The sequence below is a fragment of the Anolis sagrei genome, chromosome 6 (assembly GCF_037176765.1).
Source record: "Anolis sagrei isolate rAnoSag1 chromosome 6, rAnoSag1.mat, whole genome shotgun sequence".
NCBI lineage: Eukaryota > Metazoa > Chordata > Lepidosauria > Squamata > Dactyloidae > Anolis > Anolis sagrei.
The window spans coordinates 1,925,307-1,949,251 of record NC_090026.1 but is presented as its reverse complement, the minus strand read 5'-3'; the positions used below and the strand labels follow the sequence as shown (position 1 = coordinate 1,949,251).

Below are 23,945 nucleotides of genomic sequence, written 5' to 3'. Positions count from 1 at the left end.
AGGTTAAATAGCTTGTCCGATAGATGATTTCCACTCCGGTGGGAATCTTCCCATCAACAAGATGAAGTATCATAGCGATGAAGATGGAGAATAATGTTGGGGCAATAACACATCATCCCTGTTTGACACCCGATTCCACTTTAAATGGGTCGCTTTGGGAGCCATTGCTGTCCAAGACTGTTGCCATCATGTCATAGTTTGAAACCCTAAGTGGCCAACTACTACCTGCCTCGAAATCTTATGAGGATATGGAGGATAGATACTTTAAAAGGCATTAGAATGGTCTCATGAGGTCCTTTCTGAGGTAAAAGAGGCCATTCCAGTTTGGGCGGGAAATGCTTCAGGCTGAGGTAAAAGAGCGGGAAGCGAACCACGCATGCGCACCCAGAGGGGACACGATGCACTTCTTTCTAAATAGCTGGAGGCGACCGCGCATGCGCTGTGAAAGGAGACTCAACTCAGAGTCCGAGGCAAGAGGGAGCGCATGCGCTCTGCTGCCACAAATAGCTGGAAGGGACCACGCATGCGCAGCAAGAGGAGCCCACTCAAGAGCCTGAGGCGACACGGCGCGCATGCGCTTCTTTTCAAATAGCTGGAGGGGACTACGCATGCGCAGGAAGAGACTCAACTCAGAGCCCGAGGCAAGAGGGAGCGCATGCGCTCTGCTGCCACAAACAATTCCTTCTCAGGGTTGTAGGTTTTGGATAATTGTAGGTTGTAGAAAATGTTATGGACTAATAATAATTGCGTGGGCTAATTAATAATTTTATTAACTAATAATTTTATGGAGAAATAATTTTATGGACTAATAATAATAATAATATGGAATAATAATGTTATGAAATAATCATAATATATGGACTAATAATGAAAATTTTGGACAACTACTGGTAATTTTATGGACTAATAACAACTGTGTGGGCTGATTAATAATTTTATTGACTAATAATTTTATGGACTAATAATATTAATATGGAATAATGTTATGGAATAATAATAATAGTATATGGAGTAATAATAAGAATTTTGGACAGATAATTTTATGGACTAATAATAACTGTGTAGGCTAATTAATAATTTTATTGAGTAATAATTATAATGGAGTAATAATTTATGGACTAATAATAATAATGTTATGGAATAATAATAATATATGGACTAATAAGTATTTTGGACAACTACTGATAATTTTATGGATTAATAATAACTGGGCTAATTAATAATTGTATTGACTAATAATTATAATGGAGTAATAATATATGGACTAATCATAATATGGAATAATAATGTTATAGAATAATAATATATGGAATAATAATAAGAATTTTGGACAACTACTGATAATTTTATGGATTAATAATAACTGTGTGGGCTAATTAATAATTGTATTGACTAATTATAATGGAGTAATAATTTTATGGACTAAACATATGGAATAATAATGTTATGGAATAATAATAATATATGGACTAATAATAAGAAATTTGGACAACTACTGATAATTTTATGGACTAAAAATAACTGTGTGGGCAAATTAATAATTGTATTGACCAATTATAATGGAGTAATAATTTATGGAATAATAATGTTATGGATTTTTTTTCGTGTCAGGAGCAACTTCAGAAACTGCAAGTTGCTTCTGGTGTGAGAGAATTGGCCGGACGTTGCCCATGGGACGCCCGGATGATTTGATGTTTTTTATCATCCTTATGGGAGGCTTCTCTCATGTCCCCGCATGAGGAGCTGGAGCTGATAGAGGGAGCTCATCTGCCTCTCCCCAGATTCGAACCTGCAACCTGTCGGTCTTCAGTCCTGCGGACACAGGGGCTTAACCCACTGCGCCACTGGGGGCTCCTATGTTATGGAATAATAATAATATATGGACTAATAATAAGCCATGGTCTTCCCTGTAGTAACCTACGGATGTGAGAGCTGGACCTCAGGGAAGGCTGAGCGAAGGAAGATCGATGCTTTTGAGCTGTGGTGTTGGAGGAAAGTTCTGAGAGTGCCTTGGACTGCGAGAAGATCCAACCAGTCCATCCTCCAGGAAAGAAAGCCCGACTGCTCACTGGAGGGAAGGAGACTAGAGGCAAAGTGGAAGTCCTTTGGCCACATCATGAGGAGACAGCAAAGCCTAGAGAAGGGAATGATGCTGGGGAAAGTGGAAGGCATAAGGAAGAGGGGCCGACCAAGGGCAAGATGGATGGATGGCATCCTTGAAGGGACTGGACTGACCTTGAAGGAGCTGGGGGTGGTGACGGCCGACAGGGAGCTCTGGTGTGGGCTGGTCCATGAGGTCACGAAGAGTCGGAGACAACTGAAGGAATGAACAACAACAACAATGGACTAATAATAAGAAATTTGGACAACTAGTGATAATTTTATGGACTAATAATAACTGTGGACTAATTAATAATTGTATTGACTAATAATTATAATGGAGTAATAATAATTTTATGGAATAGTAATAATGTTATAATAATATATGGACTAATAATATAATAATATATGGACTAATATATAATATATAATAATATAATAATAATAATATAATATAATATAATAATATATAATAATATAATAATAATGGAACAAGGAATATGAGATTGGTTATGATTCTACTATGAGACGAAGCGGATTATTTAGTGTAACTTTGTAATTGTTGTATTGTTAAGATGTTGTTGTAATTGCCTTTTTGTAAATTGCCTTTTTATATGTGTTGTACACCGCCATGAGTCGCCCTAAAGGGCTGAGAATGGCGGTTAACAAATGCATTAAATAAATAAATAAATAAATAATATATATAAATATATATATAATAATATATGGACTAATAATTCCTTCTTAAATAGCTGGAGGGGACTGCGCATGCGCAGCGAGAAGAGCCTGGGGCGACACAGCGCGCATGTGCTTCTTCCTAAATAGCTGGAGGGGACTGCGCATGCGCTTCGAGCGACTCCACTCAGAGCTTGAGGCGACACGACGCGCATGCGCTCTGCTGCCAAACGGGATGCCTTCTAAATAGCTGGAGGGGAGGCTAAACTGAAAGAGGCCCGAGGCGACAGGCCGCGCATGCGCTCTGCTGCCCCACGCGACGTCCTTGCGTAACTTTCCAGCACGCGCGGCGGAGCGCAGTGCGCCTGCGCGGCGTGTCGCAAGGCGGGGGCAGGGGAGCGGGGGCGGCGAGGGGGAGCGGCGCATGCGCAGAGGCGCGGTGGGCAGCGGCGTCAGTCGGTGAGGGGCGGCGGTGCGGGGCGGATGGCGGCGGGCGCGTCCGGGAGCGGGGCCAGGAAGCCGGGCTCCCCGCGGGACTCGGAGGCGGAGGTGTGGTCCCGCCGGGTGAGGGAGCTGGTCAGCGCCGCGCCGGCCAGCCGCCTCTGCTTCGAGTGCGGGCAGCGCGGAGTCACCTACGTGGACATCACCATCGGGAGCTTCGTCTGCACCACCTGCTCCGGCGCCCTGTGAGTGGCAGGCAGGGGGCGGGGCCTCGGGAAGGGGGCGGGGCGTACAGGCCTCTCTTCGCCGCAGGGGGCGGGGCCTGATTTGCATAGGGAAAACAAGGGGCGGGGCTTGGGAGAAAGAAGGGGGCTCCCAGTGGAATCCTTTCATGGACTCATAATAAGAATAATGATTTATTTATCGTGTCATCAGCAACCATTGTATTACAATTCTAACAGAGCAAAACAAACACAAAGATTAAAAAGAAAAAGAAAAAAAAAGGAAAGAAAAAAAACCCACACAGATTTTGTAAATTTGGTATTTGGTTAAATGTCCTTTGACCAGTATCTGGCCACTTGGAGTGCCTCTGGGGTTGCCGCAAGAAGGTCCTCCATCGTGCATGTGGCAGGGCTCAGGGTGCATTGCAGCAGGTGGTCAGTGGTTTGTTCTTCTCCGCACTCGCATGCCGAGGATTCCACCCTGTAGCCCCATTTCTTAAGATTGGCTCTGCATCTCGTGGTGCCAGAGCGCAATCTGTTCAGCGCCTTCCAAGTCGCCCAGTCTTCTGAGTGCCCAGGAGGGAGTCTCTCATCTGGTATCACCCATGAATTGAGGTGCTGGGTTTGGGCCTGCCACTTTTGGACTCTCGCTTGCTGGGGTGTTCCAGCGAGTGTCTCTGTAGATCTAAGAAAACTATGTCTTGATTTAAGTCGTTGACATGCTGGCTGATACCCAAACAGGGGATGAGCTGGAGATGTCTCTGCCTTGGTCCTTTCACTATTGGCTGCTACTTCCCGGCGGATGTCAGGTGGTGCAATACCGGCTAAGCAGTATAATTTCTCCAGTGGTGTGGGGCGCAGACACCCCGTGATAATGCGGCATGTCTCATTAAGAGCCACATCCACTGTTTTAGTGTGATGAGATGTGTTCCACACTGGGCATGCATACTCAGCAGCAGAGTAGCATAGCGCAAGGGCAGATGTCTTCACTGTGTCTGGTTGTGATCCCCAGGTTGTGCCAGTCAGCTTTCGTATGATGTTGTTTCTAGCGCCCACTTTTTGTTTGATGTTCAGGCAGTGCTTCTTGTAGGTCAGAGCACGGTCCAAAGTGACTCCCAGGTATTTGGGTGCGCTGCAATGCTCCAGTGGGATTCCTTCCCAGGTAATCCTCAGAGCTCGGGATGCTTCTCTGTTCTTAAGGTGAAAGGCGCATGTCTGTGTTTTAGATGGATTAGGGATCAGCTGGTTTTCCCTGTAATAGGCAGTAAGAGCACCTAGAGCTTCGGAGAGCTTCTGTTCTACCATCTCAAAGCTCCCTGCTTGAGCAGTAATGGCACGATCATCAGCATAGATGAAACTCTCTGTCCCTTCTGGCAGTGGCTGGTCATTTGTGTAGATGTTGAACATGGATGGAGCGAGCACGCTCCCCTGAGGCAGGCCATTCTTCTGTTTCCGCCATCTGCTTCTCTGGCCCTGGAACTCAACAAAAAAACTCCTGTTTTGTAGCAGGTTTCCTATGAGGCGGGTGAGGTGGTAGTCCTTTGTGATATTATACATTTTTCTCAGGAGGAGGCGGTGGTTCACAGTATCATAGGCTGCTGACAAGTCTATGAAGACAGCTCCTGTGATCTGCTGCCTTTCAAAGCCATCTTCTATGTGCTGAGTCAGGTTCAGCACTTGCGATGTGCAGCTTTTGCCTTTCCTGAAGCCAGCTTGCTGTGGGATCAGACAGGGGTCTATATTTTCCATAATTCTATGCAAAATAAGTCTCTCCAGAACTTTGTAGAGGTGGCACAACAGGGAGATTGGTCTGTAGCTTTTTGGGTCATTACGGTCTTTGCCTGGCTTCAAGATGGCGATGACTCTTGCTTTCCTCCAGATTTTGGGGATCTGACAGGATGCAGTGCAGTTGTTCATCAGCTCCAGCAGCCAGTGCCTTGCTTTTGGACCAAAGTTCTTGATTTGTTCCATCCGTAGATCATCCAAGCCAGCTGCTTTGCCATTCTTACATTTGTTGAGAGCCATGTCCAATTCAGTAGATGTAAAGGGTTCATGGAGGTTGTTGTTCTCAATCTCTGGTTGTCTGGCTATTGGTTTCTTTCCTACTTTGGTGGCAAGGTTGGGTTTCCCATTCTTCAAGAGTTGGTGTGCTATCTGATCTGCCTTTATGTTGGCATGGGTATTAGTTTGTGAGGGATCGTTGCTCAGCCGTCTCAGCAGCCTCCACGCCTTCTGGCTGCTCCTGCCTATGTCGACCTCTGTGATCACCTTGATCCACTGTTCTTTCTTGGCTTCAGAGATGGAGGACACAATGCTCTGCGCTGCCTGAAGAGTCTGCTCACTGAATGGGTCTTCGTTGTGGAGCCTGTAGTAGTTTTCCAACAAGGCAGCTGTTTCAGGAGTAATGCCCTGGAGGTAGTGGGTTCTGCAGCCTCTCGGTATGGAGGCCCGTGAGCAGGTTTTCACTATTTCAATAAAATGTTCGTATTCCTCAGGGATTGGCGCGACCGATGTGATCATGTCGTCTAACATGTCGTCTAATAATGATAATGGACTAATAATTATTATGGACATAATAATAATAATGGACTAATAATTTTATGGACATCATAACAATAATGGACTAATACTAATAATAATTCCAAAGGACTAATAATTTTATGGACATAATAATAATAATAATAATAATAATAATAATGGACTAATACTAATAATAATTCCAAAGGACTAATAATTTTATGGACATAATAATAATAATAATCATAATGGACTAATACTAATAATAATTCCAATGGACTAGTCAGCCCTAGTTTCTGCCAACCTAGCAGTTCGAAAACATGCAAATGTGAGTAGATTAATAGATACCGCTCCGGTGGGAAGGTAACGGCGCTCCATGCAGTCATGCCATTGGCCACATGACCTTGGAGGTGTCTACGGACAACGCTGGCTCTTCGGCTTAGAAATGGAAATGAGCACCACCCCACAGAGTCAGACATGACTGGACTTAATGTCAGGGGACAACCTTTACCTTTATGGACTAATAATAATAATTTTGGACAACTACTAATAATTTTATGGACTAATAATAATATATGGACTAATAACTAGTCAATGGCTAATTAATTTTATTGACTAATAATTTTATGGACTAATAATATTAATTTTAATGGACTAATAATGATATATGGACTGATAATAATTGTGTGGGCTAATTAATAATTTTATGGACTAATAATAATATATGGAGTAATAATAAGAATTTTGGACAACTACTAATAATTTTATGGATTCATAATAATATATGGACTCATAATAACCTACCAATGACTAATTAATTTTATTTACTAATGATTTGATGGACGAATAATAATAATCTTATGGACTAAATAATTTTATGGACTAATAATAATAATTTTAAAGGACTAATAATTATTGTGGACATAATTATGGATTAATAATAATTTTATGGACATGATAATTTCAATGGAGTAATACTACTGATAATAATTTTATGGACTAATAATAATATATGGACTGATAATAATTGTGTGGGCTAATTAATAATTTTATTGACTAAATAATAATATGGAATAATAATAAGAAGTTTGGACAACTACTAATAATTTTATGGACTAATAATAATATATGGACTAATAATAACTAATCAATGGCTAATTAATTTTATTGACTAATAATATTATGGACTAATAATAATTTTATGGTGTAATAATAATTTTTTGGAATAATAATATATGGACTACTAATAATTTGGGACAACGACTAATAATTTTATGGACTAATAATAATTGTGGGCTAATTAATAATTTTATTGACTAATAATTATAATGGAGTAATAATTTTAAGGACTAATAATATGGAATAATAATGGTATGGAATAATAATAATATATGGACTAATAATAAGAAATTTGGACAACTACTCATAATTTTATGCACTAATAATAACCATAAAATTATTAGTCTTTTACCCAAATTATTATTAGTCCATATATTATTATTCCATAAAATGTGGCGCTTTGTTATTAGGGCCAAGAAAGTTCTCAGTATTTACTGGCAAGAAATTGGGCCTCGGAGCTTTAACTGGTAGATTGGGGAGCAAATGCAAATTGGAAGCTTCAGTTTAATTCCCTTGTATGTTCCGAATTCAACCTGTCGCCCAGGTTTCACCTGATAATTCAGGTCTGCTGCCTTTCAGGCCAACTGATCCTCTTTTGCAAAAGCAAATCAAGCCTGAAGTCTCAGAGGAAGAAGCCAAGGGGACTCGGTTGCAGCTGTCATGCTTTGAATCCACCATGAGATGAGGATGCTGAGAAACGCCCAAGGCCGATTGCTTTACAGATGTATTGATTCCATCCAACGAAGCCAAAGTCATGACTTTGCCAGACTTCAGCAAAGATAGGAATAACCAGGGGGCGCTTTTGGGGAGGGGGGTGTCTCTCATTCAGAGGACTAGCATAGGACCATAGAATCCTATTTATTTATTTATTGACAGTATTTATATTCCGCCCTTCCCCGCATAGAATCATAGAATCAAAGAGTTGGAAGAGACCTCCTGGGCCATCATCCAGTCCAACCCCATTCTGCCAAGAAGCAGGAATATTGCATTTAAATCACCCCTGACAAATGGCCATCCAGCCTCTGCTTAAAAGCTTCCAAAGAAGGAGCCTCCACCACACTCCGGGGCAGAGAGTTCCACTGCTGAACGACTCTCACAGTCAGAAGCAGGAAAGACACATTCAAAGCACCCCCAACAGATGGCCATCCAGCCTCTGTTTAAAAGCCTCCAAAGAATGAGCCTCCACCACACTCCGGGGAAGAGAGTTCCACTGCTGAACGGCTCTCACAGTCAGAAGCAGGAAAGACACATTCAAAGCACCCCTGACAGATGGTCATCCAGCCTCTGTTTAAAAGCCTCCAAAGAATGAGCCTCCACCACACTCCGGGGAAGAGAGTTCCACTGCTGAACGGCTCTCACAGTCAGAAGCAGGAAAGACACATTCAAAGCACCCCCGACAGATGGTCATCCAGCCTCTGTTTAAAAGCCTCCAAAGAATGAGCCTCCACCACACTCCGGGGAAGAGAGTTCCACTGCTGAACGGCTCTCACAGTCAGAAGCAGGAAAGACACATTCAAAGCACCCCCGACAGATGGCCATCCAGCCTCTGTTTAAAAGCTTCCAAAGAAGGAACCTCCACCACACTCCGGGGCAGAGAGTTCCACTGCTGAACGGCTCTCACAGTCAGAAGCAGGAAAGACACATTCAAAGTACCCCTGACAGATGGCCATCCAGCCTTTGTTTAAAAGCTTCCAAAGAAGGAACCTCCATCACACTCCGGGGCAGAGAGTTCCACTGCTGAATGGCTCTCACAGTCAAGAAGTTCTTCCTCATGTTCAAACTTCCTTGTAGTTTGAAGCCATTGTTTCACGTCCTAGTCTCCAGGGAAGCAGTAAACAAGCTTGCTCCCTCCTCCTCCCTGTGGCTTCCTCTCACATATTTATACATGGCTATCATATCTCCTCTCAGCCTTCTCTTCTTCAGGCTAAACATGCCCAGCTCTTTAAGCTGCTCCTCATAGGGCTTGTTCTCCAGACCCTTGAACATTTGAGTCACCCTCCTCTGGACACATTCCAGCTTGTCAATATCTCCCTTGAATTGTGGTGCCCAGAATTGGACACAATATTCCAGGTAAAGTGGTCTAACCAAGGCAGAATAGAGCATGGGGAGCATGACTTCCCTAGATCTAGACACTAGGCTCCTCTTGAGGCAGGCCAAAATCCCATTGGCTTTTTTTGCCACCACATCACATTGTTGGCTCATGTTTACTTGTTGTCCACAAGGACTCCAAGATCTTTTTCACACGTACTTCAACTCCCACAATTCCTAACAACCATTGCAGTCCAAAGCACCTGTAGGGAGGGCTGAAGTTAGCCCAAGACGGGCTTAAATAGTGTCTCACAAATAGCAGAATGGGGTTGGACTAGATCAGGGGTCCCCAAACTCCAAGGTCATTTACCTGGCCCTCGCTCAGAGTCAACCTAAGTCTGAAACGACTTGAAAGAACACAACAACAACAACTATCCTATCTCATCAGCCAAAAGCAGGCCCTTCCCCGCATAGAATCATAGAATCAAAGAGTTGGAAGAGACCTCATGGGCCATCCTGTCCAACCCCCTGCCAAGAAGCAGTAATATTGCATTTAAATCACCCCTGACAGATGGCCATCCAGCCTCTGCTTAAAAGCTTCCAAAGAAGGAGCCTTCACCACACTGCAGGGCAGAGAGTTCCACTGCTGAACAGCTCTCACAGTCAGGAAGTTCTTCCTAATGTTCAGATGGAATCTCCTCTCTTGTAGTCTGACGCCATTCCTCCATTGCGTCCTAGTCTCCAAGGAAGCAGAAAACAAGCTTGCTCCCTCCTCCTCCCTGTGGCTTCCTCTCACATATTTGTACATGGCTATCATATCTCCTCTCAGCCTTCTCTTCTTCAGGCTAAACATGCCCAGCTCCTTAAGCCGCTCCTCATAGGGCTTGTTCTCCAGACCCTTGATCATTTTAGTCGCCCTCCTCTGGACACATTCCAGCTTGTCAATATCTCTCTTGAATTGTGGTGCCCAGAATTGGACACAATGTGATTCCAGATGTGGTCTAACCAAAGTGAAATAGAGCATGGGGAGCAGGACTTCCCTGGATCTAGACACTAGGCTCATCTTGATGCAGGCCAAAATCCCATTGGCTTTTTTTTCTGCCACATCACATTCCTGGCTCATGTTTAACTTGTTGTCCACGAGGACTCCAAGATCTTTTTCACACGTACTGCTCTCAAGCCAGGTATACCCCATTCCGTATCTTTGCATTTCGTTTTTCCTGCCAAAGTGGAGTATCTTGCATTTGTCCCTGTTGAACTTCATTGTGTTAGTTTTGGCCCATCATCTCTCTAATCTGTCCAGATCGTTTTGAATCCTGCTCCTGTCCTCTGGAGTATTGGCTATCCCTCCCAATTTGCTTTGCTGGAGTCTTTTTTATGGCCTCGTAAATTAGTTCAATTAGCCTCCCCACACATAGGTGGTACCAAATTTTCCTATTTGACAGATGCAACTGTCTTTCGGGTTGCAAAGGTTGACAACAAGCTACACAATTGGTCGGAAGCTCACTCTGACCTGGGCTGGCTTTGAACTCATGACCTTTGGGTCAGAAGTGATCTTAATGCAGCTGACACTCAGCCAGCTGCGCCACAGTCCCAGTGGCGTAGCTGAGTGTTTCAAAATCCTAGAATTTGGAAAGGTCTCCCAGTGACTATCCAGTCCCGGGATCCTCAAACCTTTTAAACAGAGGGCCGGGTCACAATCCCTCAAACAGTTGCAGGGCCGGATTATAATTTGAAAAAAACATGAATGAATTCCTATGCACACTGCACATATCTTATTTGTAGTGCAAAAAACCCCAATTAAAAACAATACAATACAATAATTTAAACGAAGAACAATTTTAACAAATATAAACTTATTAGTATTTCAGTGGGAAGTGTGGGCCTGCTTTTGGCTGATGAGATAGGATAGTTGTTGTTGTTGTGTGCTTTCAAGTCGTTTCAGACTTAGGTTGACTCTGAGCGAGGGCCAGGTAAATGACCTTGGAGTTTGGGGACCCCTGATCTAGTCCAACCCCATTCTGCTATTTGTGAGACACTATTTAAGCCCGTCTTGGGCTAACTTCAGCCCTCCCTACAGGTGCTTTGGACTGCAATGGTTGTTAGGAATTGTGGGAGTTGAAGTACGTGTGAAAAAGATCTTGGAGTCCTTGTGGACAACAAGTAAACATGAGCCAACAATGTGATGTGGTGGCAAAAAAAGCCAATGGGATTTTGGCCTGCCTCAAGAGGAGCCTAGTGTCTAGATCCAGGGAAGTCATGCTCCCCATGCTCTATTCCGCCTTGGTTAGACCACACCTGGAATATTGTGTCCAATTCTGGGCACCACAATTCAAGGGAGATATTGACAAGTTGGAATGTGTCCAGAAGAGGGCAACTCAAATGATCAAGGGTCTGGAAAACAAGCCTTATGAGGAGTGGCTTAAGGAGCTGGGCATGTTTAGCCTGAAGAAGAGAAGGCTGAGAGGAGATATGATAGCCATGTATAAATATGTGAGAGGAAGCCACAGGGAGGAGGGAGCAAGCTTGTTTTCTGCTTCCATAGAGATTAGGACGCAATGTCGCCCAGGTTTCACCTGATAATTGAGGTCTGCTGCCTGTCAGGCCCACTGATCCTCTTTTGTGACAGCAAATCAAACCCAAACTCTCAGACTTTAAACTACAAGAAAGTTTGAACTACAAGAGAGGAGATTCCATCTGAACATGAGGAAGAACTTCTTGACTGTGAGAGCCATTCATCAGTGGAACTCTCTGCCCTGGAGTGTGGTGGAGCATCCTTCTTTGGAAGCTTTTAAGCAGACGTTGGATGGCCATCTATCAGGGGTGATTTGAATGCAATATTCCTGCTTCTTAGCAGAATGGGGTTGGACTGGATGAAGGCCCAGGAAGTCTCTTCCAACTCTAGGATTCTATGATCCTAAGTCCAAAACACCTGGAGGGCTAAAGTTGGCCCATACCTGGCTTAGATGGTGTCTTACAAATAGCAGAATGGGGTGGACCAGATGGCCCTTCCCCACCTTTGGCCATTTTGGTGACCCTTCTCTGGACATCTCCCATCATTTCCATCATTTCCTGCTTGAATTGCTTTGCCCTGAACTGGACAGAAGATTATTATTCCTGGTGAAGTCTGGCCAAAGCTGAATAGCGAGATAACATGGCTTCCTTCGACCAGGACATTAGACTCCTTTCGATGCAGCCAAAATTGTGTTGGCTTCTCTAGCTGCTGCATCATGCCGTTGAGCAACTTGCCAGTAAATGCTGAGAACTTCCTTGGCCCTAATAACAGAGCGCCACGTTTGCCCCCAAATGTGGGACCCAAAGCAGCTTGCAACAAGGTTTAAAACAAAATCCTGGAGCAAACTATGATATAAAATCTGGAAGTGCACCAGGGACGGATGGAGCACTTCTCCTTCCTCGTCTTGTCTCTCTGTCCTTGCCTTTGCCAACCTCTCTCTTTCTCTGTCTCGCTCTTGGCTCCGGTGACAGCCATGGGGTCACTCTGGTGTCAGCGCCTCCCTTGAGTCCTGCTCTGAATATTTGATTCCCAGTCTTTTTAATAATTAACAGCACCCGCCAAGGGAGCAGGGGAAAACCCCTGGTGTCAGCGGATCGGAGGGGTCGGGAAGGAGGGCACGACCGGACGGAGGGGCCCAAAGGGAGGTGGCAGCGTTGTTGTGCGGCCGGGTTGCCTTACCTGGGTTGCCCCAAGGAATGAGCCTTATTGTGTCTCCATATTGTCTAGAGGACATGGGATGCTATACACCTTGCCTTGAATTAATAGGGTTTGCCATTTGCTGTTCAACTATAATAATGTTATAATTATAGTATTATAATGTAATGCAATATAATACTACTAATAATATTATGTTGGATGAATGCAAAGCTGGGGTGAAAATTGCTGGAAGAAACATTAACAACCTCAGATATGCAGATGACACCACTCTGATGGCCGAAAGCGAGGAGGAGCTGAGGAGCCTTCTAATCAAGGTGAAAGAAGAAAGCGCAAAAGCCGGGTTGCAGCTAAATGTCAAAAAAACCAAGATTATGGCAACAAGAATGATTGACAACTGGGAAATAGAGGGAGAAACCGTGGAGGCCGTGACAGACTTTGTATTTCTAGGTGCAAAGATGAGTGCAGATGCAGACTGTGGCCAGGAAATCAGAAGACGCTTCCTTCTTGGGAGGAGAGCAATGGCCAGTCTCGATAAAATAGTAAAGAGTAGAGACATCAGACTGGCAACAAAGATCCGCCTAGTCCAAGCCATGGTCTTCCCTGTAGTCACCTACGGATGTGAGAGCTGGACCTTAGGGAAGGCTGAGCGAAGGAAGATCGATGCTTTTGAGCTGTGGTGTTGGAGGAAAGTGTTGAGAGTGCCTTGGACTGCGAGAAGATCCAACCAGTCCATCCTCCAGGAAATAAAGCCCGGCTGCTCACTGGAGGGAAAGATACTAGAGACAAAGTTGAAGTACTTTGGCCACATCATGAGGAGACAGGAAAGCCTAGAGAAGACAATTATGCTGGGGAAAGTGGAAGGCAAAAGGAAGAGGGGTCGACCAAGGGCAAGATGGATGGATGGCATCCTTGAAGTGACTGGACTGACCTTGAGGGAGCTGAGGGTGGTAACGGCCGACAGGGAGCTCTGGCGTGGGCTGGTCCATGAGGTCACGAAGAGTCGGAGACGACTGAACGAATGAACAACAAATAAGTATATATTTATTTATTATTTTATTTTATTTACAGCTTTTATATTCGGCCCTTCTCCTCACTCCGCAGAGGACTCAGGGCAGATTACAGTGTACACATATATGGCAAACATTCAATGCCAATTTTAACATACAACATATACAGACATACACAGAGGCTATTTAACTTTTTCTGGCCACCAGGGGAGCTGTTGCTTTAATTGTCCATCTGCGATGCTGATGAAGCACTTTCCGCATTCCCTGCATGCTTCCCCGCTGGAATGCTTTGCTTGAGTCTTCTTTATGGCCTCCTAAATCAGTTAATTTAGCCTCCCCACACTTTAAGGTGGTACCTAATTTTCCTACTTGACAGATGCAACTGTCTTTCGGGTTGCAAAGGTCGACAACAGGCTACACACAATTGGTTGGAAACCCACTCCAACATGGGCTGGCTTCGAACTCATGACCTTTTGGTCAGAGTGATTTTAATGCAGCTGACACTCAGCCAGCTGCGCCACAATCCTGATGCATGTAATTATATTGCATGTAATATTACTAATAATATTACAATATAATAGCATAGTACAATATAGTAATATTTAATACTGATATTGTACTATGCTAATTAGCCCCAGCTCCGGCCAACCTAGCAGTTTGAAAACATGCAAATGTGAGTAGATCAATAGGTACCGCTCTGGTGGAAATGTAACAGTGCTCCATGCAGTCATGCTGGCCACATGACCTTGGAGGTGTCTACGGACAACGCTGGCTCTTCAGCTTAGAAATGGAGATGAGCACCACCACCCCAGAGCCGGAAATGACTGGATTTAATCTCAGGGAAAAACCTTTACCTTTATTTATTAGTATTATTATTATTATTTGTCATGTCAGGAGCGAACTGAGAAACTGCAAGTCGCTTCTGGTGTGAGAGAATTGGCCGTCTGCAAGGACGTTGCCCAGGGGACGCCCGGATGATACCTTTACTAATAATATCATATATTGTGTGTGCGTGTGTGTCTTGTAAGCCACTCTGAGTCCCCTTCGGGGTGAGAAGGGTGGCATATAAATGTCGTAAATAAGTAAATATCCCAACTTAAGATACAGCCACCGAGGTCCCATTCTCTCTCCTATTAACACAAAGCAGTTTTCTGGAACCAGAGAGTAAGAAACCTAGTCATAATATTCCTGTTCTTGCAGAAGGGACTCTCAAAGTTCTGATTAAGGAACCAGGTATTCCAGAGCACCATGGTAGTCTTCTACTCACACAACAAAACACACAGAGGCTTTTGTTCTTTCCCAAATAAGCAGGAAGACTCGTCTTTCTCCTTCCTTGCAGCGGTATGCAAAGTAAATACAAAACTGTGCAGCTTCTTCTTACTCCTCACAACAGCAATTCTGCAGCACGCTCTCCAAAACACCACCCGTTCCTCGACATCCCTCATCAACCTTAATCGGTGTAACTACAACATGTAAACAATTCCTACAATGGAATAGAATCCTAGAGTTAGAAGACACCTCGTAGGCCATCCAGTCCAACCCCATTCTGCCAAGAAGCAGGGAAATCGCATTCAGAGCACCCCCGACAGATGGCCATCCAGCCTCTGTTTCAAAGCCTCCAAAGAAGGAGCCTCCACCACACTCCAGGACAGAGAGTTCCACTGCTGAACGGCTCTCACAGTCAGGAAGTTCTTCCTCGTGTTCAGGTGGAATATCCTTTTTTGTAGTTTGAAGCCATGGCTCCAGGGCAGCAGAAAGGAAGCCTGCTCCCTCCTCCTCCCTATGACTTCCTCTCACATATTTATACATGCCCTTCATTGTGTCTCCTCTCAGCCTTCTCTTCTTCAGGCTAAACATGCCAAGCTCTTTAAGCTGCTCCTCATAGGGTTTGGGCTCTAGACCCTTGATTATTTTAGTCACCCTGCTTTGGACACATTCCAGCTTGTCAATATCTCTCTTAAATTGTGACACAGTTTTCTCGAGGCACTGTCAGGCCATTATATGCTAATCAAGGAGGTCAGTTGAAACATTCCCACCTAGCTCCAGCAGACAAGAGTCCTTTGTCCCACCCTGGTCATTCCACAGATATATAAACCCATTTTCCTACTTCCAACAGACCTCACTACCTCTGAGGATGCTTGCCATAGATGCAGGCAAAACGTCAGGAGAGAATGCCTCTAGAACATGGCCATATAGCCCGGAAAAACCTACAACAACCCATAGAAGAATCTTTGTGTTAGAAAGGGACCCAAAAGGTGGTCCAGTTCAACCCCATTCTGACAGACAGGAGGACACACCAAAGCCCTCTCAACAGATAGCCATTCAGCTTCTGCTTAACCTCCAGAGAGGGAAGGAGGCTCCATTGGATTCCAAGGCAATGTTTTCCACTGCCAAATGGCTCTTGCCTTCAGGAAGTTCTCTCCTATTGTTTACGTAGAATCTCTCTTCCTGCCATTTGAATCAGTTGCTCTCTTGTGCCCTAGTTTCTCAAGCGGGAGAAAACAAGCTGAGCGTGATGTCATGTCAGATATTTAAAGCAGCTTTGAGTCTCATTGGGGAGAGAGAAAATGGGGTGTTAACAAATATGGGGCCCCTGTTGACCCAGCAGATTAACCGGCTACCTGAGCTGCAGAACTTACTGACCAGAAAGGCGGTGGTTCAAATCCGAGGAGCAGGGTGAGCTCCTGCTGCTAGGCTCAGCTTCTGCCAACCTAGCAGTTTGAAAACATGCAAATGGGAGTAGATCACAGAACTTGCTGACCAGAAAGGCGGTCGTTCAAATCTGGGGAGCAGGGTGAGCTCTTGCTGTTAGGCCCAGCTTCTGCCAACCTAGCAGTTTGAAAACAAGCATATGTGAGTAGATCAATAGGTGCCGCTTCGGTGGGAAGGTAATGGTGCTTCATGCAGTCACACTGGCATCATGACCTTGAAGGCATCTACGGAACAAACAAATATTGGGGGCCCTGTTGACATAGCAGATTAAATGGCTAGCTGAGCTGCAGAACTTGCTGACCAGAAGGTTGGTGGTTTGAATCTGGGGAGCAGGGTGAGCTCCTGCTGTTAGGCCCAGCTTCTGCCAACCTAGCAGTTTGAAAACATACAAATGAGAGTAGATCAGTAGGTACTGCGTCGGTGGAAAGGTAACAGTGCTTCATGCAGTCATGCTGGCCACATGACCTTGGAGGTGTCTACTGACAACGCTGGCTCTTCAGCTTAGAAATGGAGATGAGCACCACCCCCAGGGTCAGGCACAACTAGATATCATATCAAGGGGAAACCTTTACCTCTTTTATAAACAAACTAGCTGTCTGCTGCCACGCATTGCTGTGGCCCAGTCTGTTGATATGAAAAATAAAGTAATGAGAAAGTGTTGCTTTCTAATATATGTAATTTCTTTATGTTTGTGGATAAACAGTATTTCTTGCTGTTTCTTGGTCAGTGTTGATGTGGAGAGTGTCTGGTTTGCCTACTCTGGAACATGCAACATATAATTGTCCTTCTTCAGGCGTCCCTTTCAAATCTATGATACTATATCTCTCTGTGTGTGAATCATATCTATCTATATCTATGGCTGGATGGCTCTTTGTGAGGAGAGCTTTGATTATGTTTTCTTGCCCTGATGAAGGGAGTCGGATTGGATGGCCTTAAGTATTTTCTGTTGGTCAGGGGGATTCTGTGAGGGAAGTTTGCCCCAATTCTGTCGTCGGTGGGATTCGGAACACTCTTTGATTGTAGGTAAACTATAAATCCCAGTGACTACAACTCCCAAATGTCAAACTCCATCTGTGTTCATATTTGGGCGTATCGAGTGCTTGTGCCAAGTTTGGTCCAGATCCATCATCGTTTGAGTCCACAGCGTTCTCTGGATGTAGGTGAACTACAACTCCCAAACTCAAGGTCAATGCCCACTAAACCCTTCCAGTATTTTCTGTTGGTCAAGGGAGTTCTGTGTGCCAAGTTTGATTCAATTCCATCATTGGTGGAGTTCAGAATTCTCTTTGATTGTAGGTTAATTATAAACCCCAGCAACTACAACTCCCAAAACACAAAATTAGTTTTTTTTTTAGTAATGGTCAGTCTTTGGATTAGTAGGTGTCTTGTGTCCACTAAACCCTTCCAGTATTTTCTGTTGGTCATGGGAGTTCTGTGTACCATGTTTGGTTCAATTCCATCATTGGTGGAGTTCAGAATGCTCTTTGATTGTAGGTGAACTATAAATCCCAGCAACTACAACTCAGAAATGACAACATCATAATTTTTTGAGTGATGGTCACTCCTTGTGTTGTGAGACGTTTTGTTGCCATATTTGGTGTGATTTCGTTCATTGGTTCTTTTGTTTTTAAGGCTCTCATTATGCACAGAGCATTTTTAGATAGATAGATAGATAGATAGATAGATAGATAGATAGATAATAAAAATATAAAACATGGCAGTCATATCTCCTCTCCATGTTCTCCAAGCTAATCATACCCAGGTCTTCTTCTTCTTCATAATAATAATAATAATAATAATAATAATAATAATAATACAATAATAATAATAATAATAATAATACTTTATTTGTACCCCGCTACCATCTCCCCAAGGGACTCGGTGCGGCTTACATGAGGCCGAGCCCACAATACAACAGTAAAAACAATAACAACAGTAATACAAAACAATAAATAAAACTCATAAACAGAAAATAAGCAGTAAACATTAACAATAACACAATGATGTTTAAAAACCTATGGCTGGGCCAAATGTACTAATTAAAAGGGCTATATGGCCATGAAAGGCACTGCAGACTACTCCAACCAGAGAAATCAGCCATAGCAGAGCACCTGATGAACCAACCTGGACACAGCATTCTATTTGAGAACACAAAAATGCTGGACCACTCTCACAACCACCATGTCAGACTACACAGAGAAGCCATTGAAATCCACAAACATGTGGACAATTTCAACAGAAAGGAAGAAACCATGAAAATGAACAAAATTTGGCTACCAGTTTTAAAAAATTCTAAAATTAAAACAACAGAGAGAAAAACAGGCAGGGACATCTAATCACCTTTCATTAAGAGTTTGCTCCAGGCACAGTCAGCCCATTGTATGCTAATCAAGGTGGTCAATTGAAAAGATTCACACCTAGCCCATCTTACAGTAGCCTTTTGTCTCACCCTGGTCTTTCCACAGATATATAAACCCCCTTTTTCCCAGCTCCAGACCTCACCCTCTGAGGATGCCTGCCATAGATGCAGGCGAAACGTCAGGAGAAATGCCTCTAGAACATGGCCATATAGCCCGAAAAAACCCACAAGAACTGAGTGATTCCGGCCATGAAAGCCTTCGACAATACTAATTAAAAATTTAGAAAATAATGCTGAGCATGACCAGGTGAAATATAACTAGGATAGAATTTTTGGAGAGGGATAGGGCGTGCAGACAATCCTAGATCACTAATAAAGTGCATTAAAGGACATATTGCTGGGAGTTTCCTTATTCTGGGAGTCATAGAATCATAGAATCAAAGAGTGGGAAGAGACCTCCTGGGCCATCATCCAGTCCAACCCCGTTCTGCCAAGAAGCAGGAATATTGCATTCAAAGCACCCCTGACAGATGGCCATCCAGCCTGTTTAAAAGCTTCCAAAGAAGGAGCCTCCACCACAGTCTGGGGCAGAGAGTTCCACTGCTGAATGGCTCTCACAGTCAGGAAGTTCTTCCTCATGTTCAGATGGAATCTCCTCTCTTGTAGTTTGAAGCCATTGTTCCATTGCGTCCTAGTCTCCAGGGAAGCAGAAAACAAGTTCACTCCCTCCTCCTCCCTGTGGCTTCCTCTCACATTTTGTTCCTTTTCATGGTTTCCTCCTTTCTTCTTGCTTTCTCCTTGCTTCTTGTGGATTTTAATGGTTTCTCTGTGTAGTCTGACATGGTGGTTGTGAGATTGGCCCAGCATTTCTGTGTTCTCAAATAATATGCTGTGTCCAGGTTGGTTCATTGTTGTTTATTGTTTACGTCTTCGGGTTGCGTTTTCGGTTTTACTCTGTTGTAATTTGTTGTTTGGGCTTGGCCTCATGTAAGCCGCCCCGAGTCCCCATCTGGGAGATGGTGGCAGGGTATAAATTATTATTATTATTATTATTATTATTATTATTATATCTCCTCTCCATGTTCTCCAGGCTAATCATACCCAGGTCTTCATGAGGCTTGGCTTCCAAACCTTTGACTATGTGGTCACTCTCCTCAGGAGACACCTCCCATCCTGTTCACGACCTCCTTGACTTGCTTTATTATTATTATTATTATTATTATTATAACTTTATTTTTACCCCGCTAGCATCTCCCGAAGGATTCGATGCGGCTTACAACAGGCCGAAGCCCACACAATACAACAATACAATACCTAGCAAATAAAAACAGATTAAGCAGAAAAACAATACAATAGCAATACAACAAAACATTGTTAAAAACTGGGCCGGCCGGAGTAGGGGTACAGGATTAAAAGTGCTGATGTGTCGGAGGGATATAGATTATAATATAAGTGCGATGTGCAGTGTGCAGTGGTCTTGGTTCTGACTAAAGTGCTTCTGGGATTTGGTCCTGGGGTTCCTAGTCTGAGAAGGCACATTTGAACAGCCAGGTTTTCAGATTCTTTCTGTAGACTGCCAGTGTAGGGGCTTGTCTGAGGTCTTTCGGGAGGGCGTTCCAGAGGCGGGGGGCCACCACGGAGAAGGCGCTGTCCCGTGTCCCCACCAAGCGTGCTTGTGACGCGGGCGGGATCACGAGCAGGGCCTCTCCAGATGACCGAAGTGAGCGTGTGGGTTCGTAGACAGCAATGCGGTCACGCAAGTATGATGGTCCCAAACCGTTCAGGGCTTTGTAGGTAAGCACGTGCACCTTAAATTGGGCTCGGAAAATAAACGGCAGCCAGTGGAGCTCCTTAAACAGGAGGGTTGACCTCTCTCTGTAATGGGCCCCAGTTAACATTCTAGCTGCTGCCCGCTGGACCAATTGGAGTTTCCGGGCCGTTTTCAAGGGTAGCCCCACGTAGAGCGCATTGCAGTAGTCCAGTCTAGAGGTGACTAAGGCATGGACCACCCCAGCCAGATCAGCCTTAGCTTTGCCCAGACCTGGGTCCAGAGTCATTCCAGGTGAGGTCTGACCAAAGCAGAAAAGAAGGGGACAATGACTTCCCTTGATCCCGAGACTAGACTCCTCTTGACGCAGCCTCGAATCACAGACTGCAGCCTACTTTCCTTGGCAGGGTTTATTTTTGGCGTTTCGGCCTCCTCCTCCTTCTTTTCCTTTCCTGACAACAGCTTTGGCTCATGAATTCTCCCGTCTGGGGCCGTGTAACTCTTGCCTGCTTCTCACTCTCTCTTCTCCTTCCTGCAGACGAGGCCTGAACCCTCCTCACCGGGTCAAGTCCATCTCCATGACAACCTTCACGGAGAGCGAGATCCAGTTCCTCCAGACCCGTGGGAATGAGGTGAGTGGGACCTGAAGGTTGCCAGGGGGAAGTCTGGGAGGTGTAGTCCACGCTGGGAGCTTTTCCTGGCACGCTTTATTTACCGTATATACTCAAGTATAAGCCGAGCCGACTATAAGCCGAGGCACCTAATTTTACGACAAAAAACTGGGGAAACATATTGACTCGAGTATAAGCCGAGGGTGGGAAATGCAGCCGCTACGGGTAAATTTCAAAATAAAAACCGATACCAATAAAATTACATTAATTGAGGCATCAATTATATGAGGCAAAAATATTGTGTCCAATTCTGGGCACCACAATTCAAGAGAGATATTGACAAGTTGGAGTGTGTCCAGAGGAGGGCGACTCAAATGATCAAGGGTCTGGAGAACAAGCCCTATGAGGAGCGGCTTGAGGAGCTGGGCATGTTTAGCCTGAAGAAGAGAAGGCTGAGAGGAGATATGATAGCCATGTATAAATATGTGAGAGGAAGCCACAGGGAGGAGGAGGGAGCACGCTTGTTTTCTGCTTCCTTGGAGAGTAGGACGCAAGGGAACAATGGCTTCAAACTACAAGAGAGGAAGGAGAGTCCACCTGAACACAAGGACGAACTTCCTGACTGTGAGAGCCGTTCAGCAGTGGAACTCTCTGCCCCGGAGTGTGGTGGAGGCTCCTTCTTTGGAGGCTTTCAAACAGAGGCTGGATGGCCATCTGTCAGGGGTGATTTGAATGCAACTTTCCTGCTTCTTGTCAGAATGGGGTTGGACTGGATGATGGCCCAGGAGGTCTCTTCCAACTCTTTGATTCTAGGATTCTATGATTCTATGATCAGGAGGTGAAATGTTTTTGAATATTTACATAAAACTGTAATTTGAGATAAGACTGCCCAACTCTGATTAAATCATTATTCTTACCTTCAAGGTGAATGTACTTAGGTATCCTTCCAACAATAATAAAGAGAGTAAAATAATAAATGTAATAATAATAATAAAGTAAAATAATGGAAATGCAATAATAACAGTAATAATAGAATAGAATAATAAATGTAACAATAGAGTAAAGTAATAAATGCAATAATAAAGTAAAATAATAAATGTAATAATAATCATAAATAGTGTAAAATAATAAAAATTAACAATAATAAGGTAAAATACTGTAAATGTAATAATAATAAAGGAAATAAAATAATACATGAAATACAAATAATACTAATAACAGAGTAAATTAATAAATAACCTTTCCTTGAGTATAAGCCGAGGGGAGCTTTTTCAGCCTAAAAAAGGGGTTGAAAAACTAGGCTTATACTCGAGTATATGCAGTACTGAGCTCTATTTACTCGAGTCTTAATGCGCCATTGAATCTCATGTGCAGCTCAGTTTTCACAACCCTGAAGCCAACAAAAAAGTATTTACTGATGGATGTAATTAACTCTTTCTAATATGGCCATTATGTAGAATGAATCCGCTTTAAGTGCCTTTGTTCAGTGCTAGGGAGCAGTTTTACAAGGCCTTGATCCATCTCTGCCAAAGGATGCTGATGCCTCACCAAAGTGCAAATCCCAAGATTACATAGCATTGGGTTGTTGTGTATTTTTTGGGCTGTCTGGCCATGTTCTAGAAGCATTCTCTCCTGACGTTTCACCTGTATCTATGGCAGACATCCTCAGAGGCTGTTAGATTTGTTGGAAACTAGGAAAACTGGGCTTATATATTTGTGGGAAGTTGAGGGTGGGAGAAAGAACTTTTGTCTGTTGGAGGGAGGTATGAATGTTTCCAGATATGAGGGGTATTTTTTAAGTAAGGTCCGTTTTGTTGTAGACACTAGTAGTTCGTGCGCATACCGCAACGAGCGCATGCGTCATGTACCGGCATGCATCGGGAACAGCTGTGCTCAGTTTCCGCTCTGTAGCTCACCGGTACGGTTCTGTTCTGTGCTTTAAAAATGTTTAAGATTATCAACTCACCCACCGATGAATTTCTGCAGCAGGCAGGTTCCTTGCTAACAAAAACCGTATCACTGAGCGAACCACATGCGGCGGGTGAGTTGATAGTCTTAAACATTTTGAAAGCACAGAACAGAACCGTACAGGTGAGATACGGAGCGGAAACTGAGCACAGGTGTTCCTGAGGCGTGCCGGTACACGACACACGCGCCCGTTGCGGTATGCGCGCGAACTACTAGTGTCTACAACAAAACAGACCTTACTTAAAAAATACCCCTCATATATAAAACCAGTTTTCCTAGTTTCCAACAGACCTTGCCACCTCTGAGGATGCTTACCATAGATGCAGGCGAAACATCAGGAGAGAATGCTTCTGGAACATGGCCATATAGCCCGAAAAACTTAAAACAACCCAGTGATTCCGGCCATGAAAGCCTTTGACAATACATTACATAGCATTGACCTGTGACAGTTAAATTACAGGTGACATCCTTCAAATAGGAGCTCCTCTCACAGCTCCTGGTGCAGCTTCCCCTTTGGCTTCTATTCAGCACTAAGATGACAGTGTTATGCAAATGCAATGCATGCTTTGGGCTTCCTTGTGGAGAGAAAAAGCAGAAAATAATAATAATAACTGTTGTGGCTCAACTGGAGCCTCAGGAAGAGCAGGAAGAGGATGATGGGTTTCAGATTCCTGAACATGTTCCTATTGTTGATACAGACAATGTTGATGCTGAAGACGAGGAGTTACAGTTTCCCAGGGGAAGGG

General features: G+C 44.0%; 1 protein-coding gene across 1 annotated transcript in view; it reads left to right on the top strand.

The window, feature by feature from the left end:
* Positions 1-3,197: 3,197 nt before the first annotated feature.
* Positions 3,198-23,945, top strand: part of AGFG2 (ArfGAP with FG repeats 2) — a 47,670-nt gene continuing 26,922 nt past the window's right edge. The window contains exons 1-2 of the mRNA XM_060779802.2: positions 3,198-3,461; positions 21,159-21,252. Coding sequence (XP_060635785.2) covers positions 3,259-3,461; positions 21,159-21,252 — 297 coding nt within the window. The 5' untranslated portion in view covers positions 3,198-3,258. The remainder of the gene's footprint in view (positions 3,462-21,158; positions 21,253-23,945) is intronic.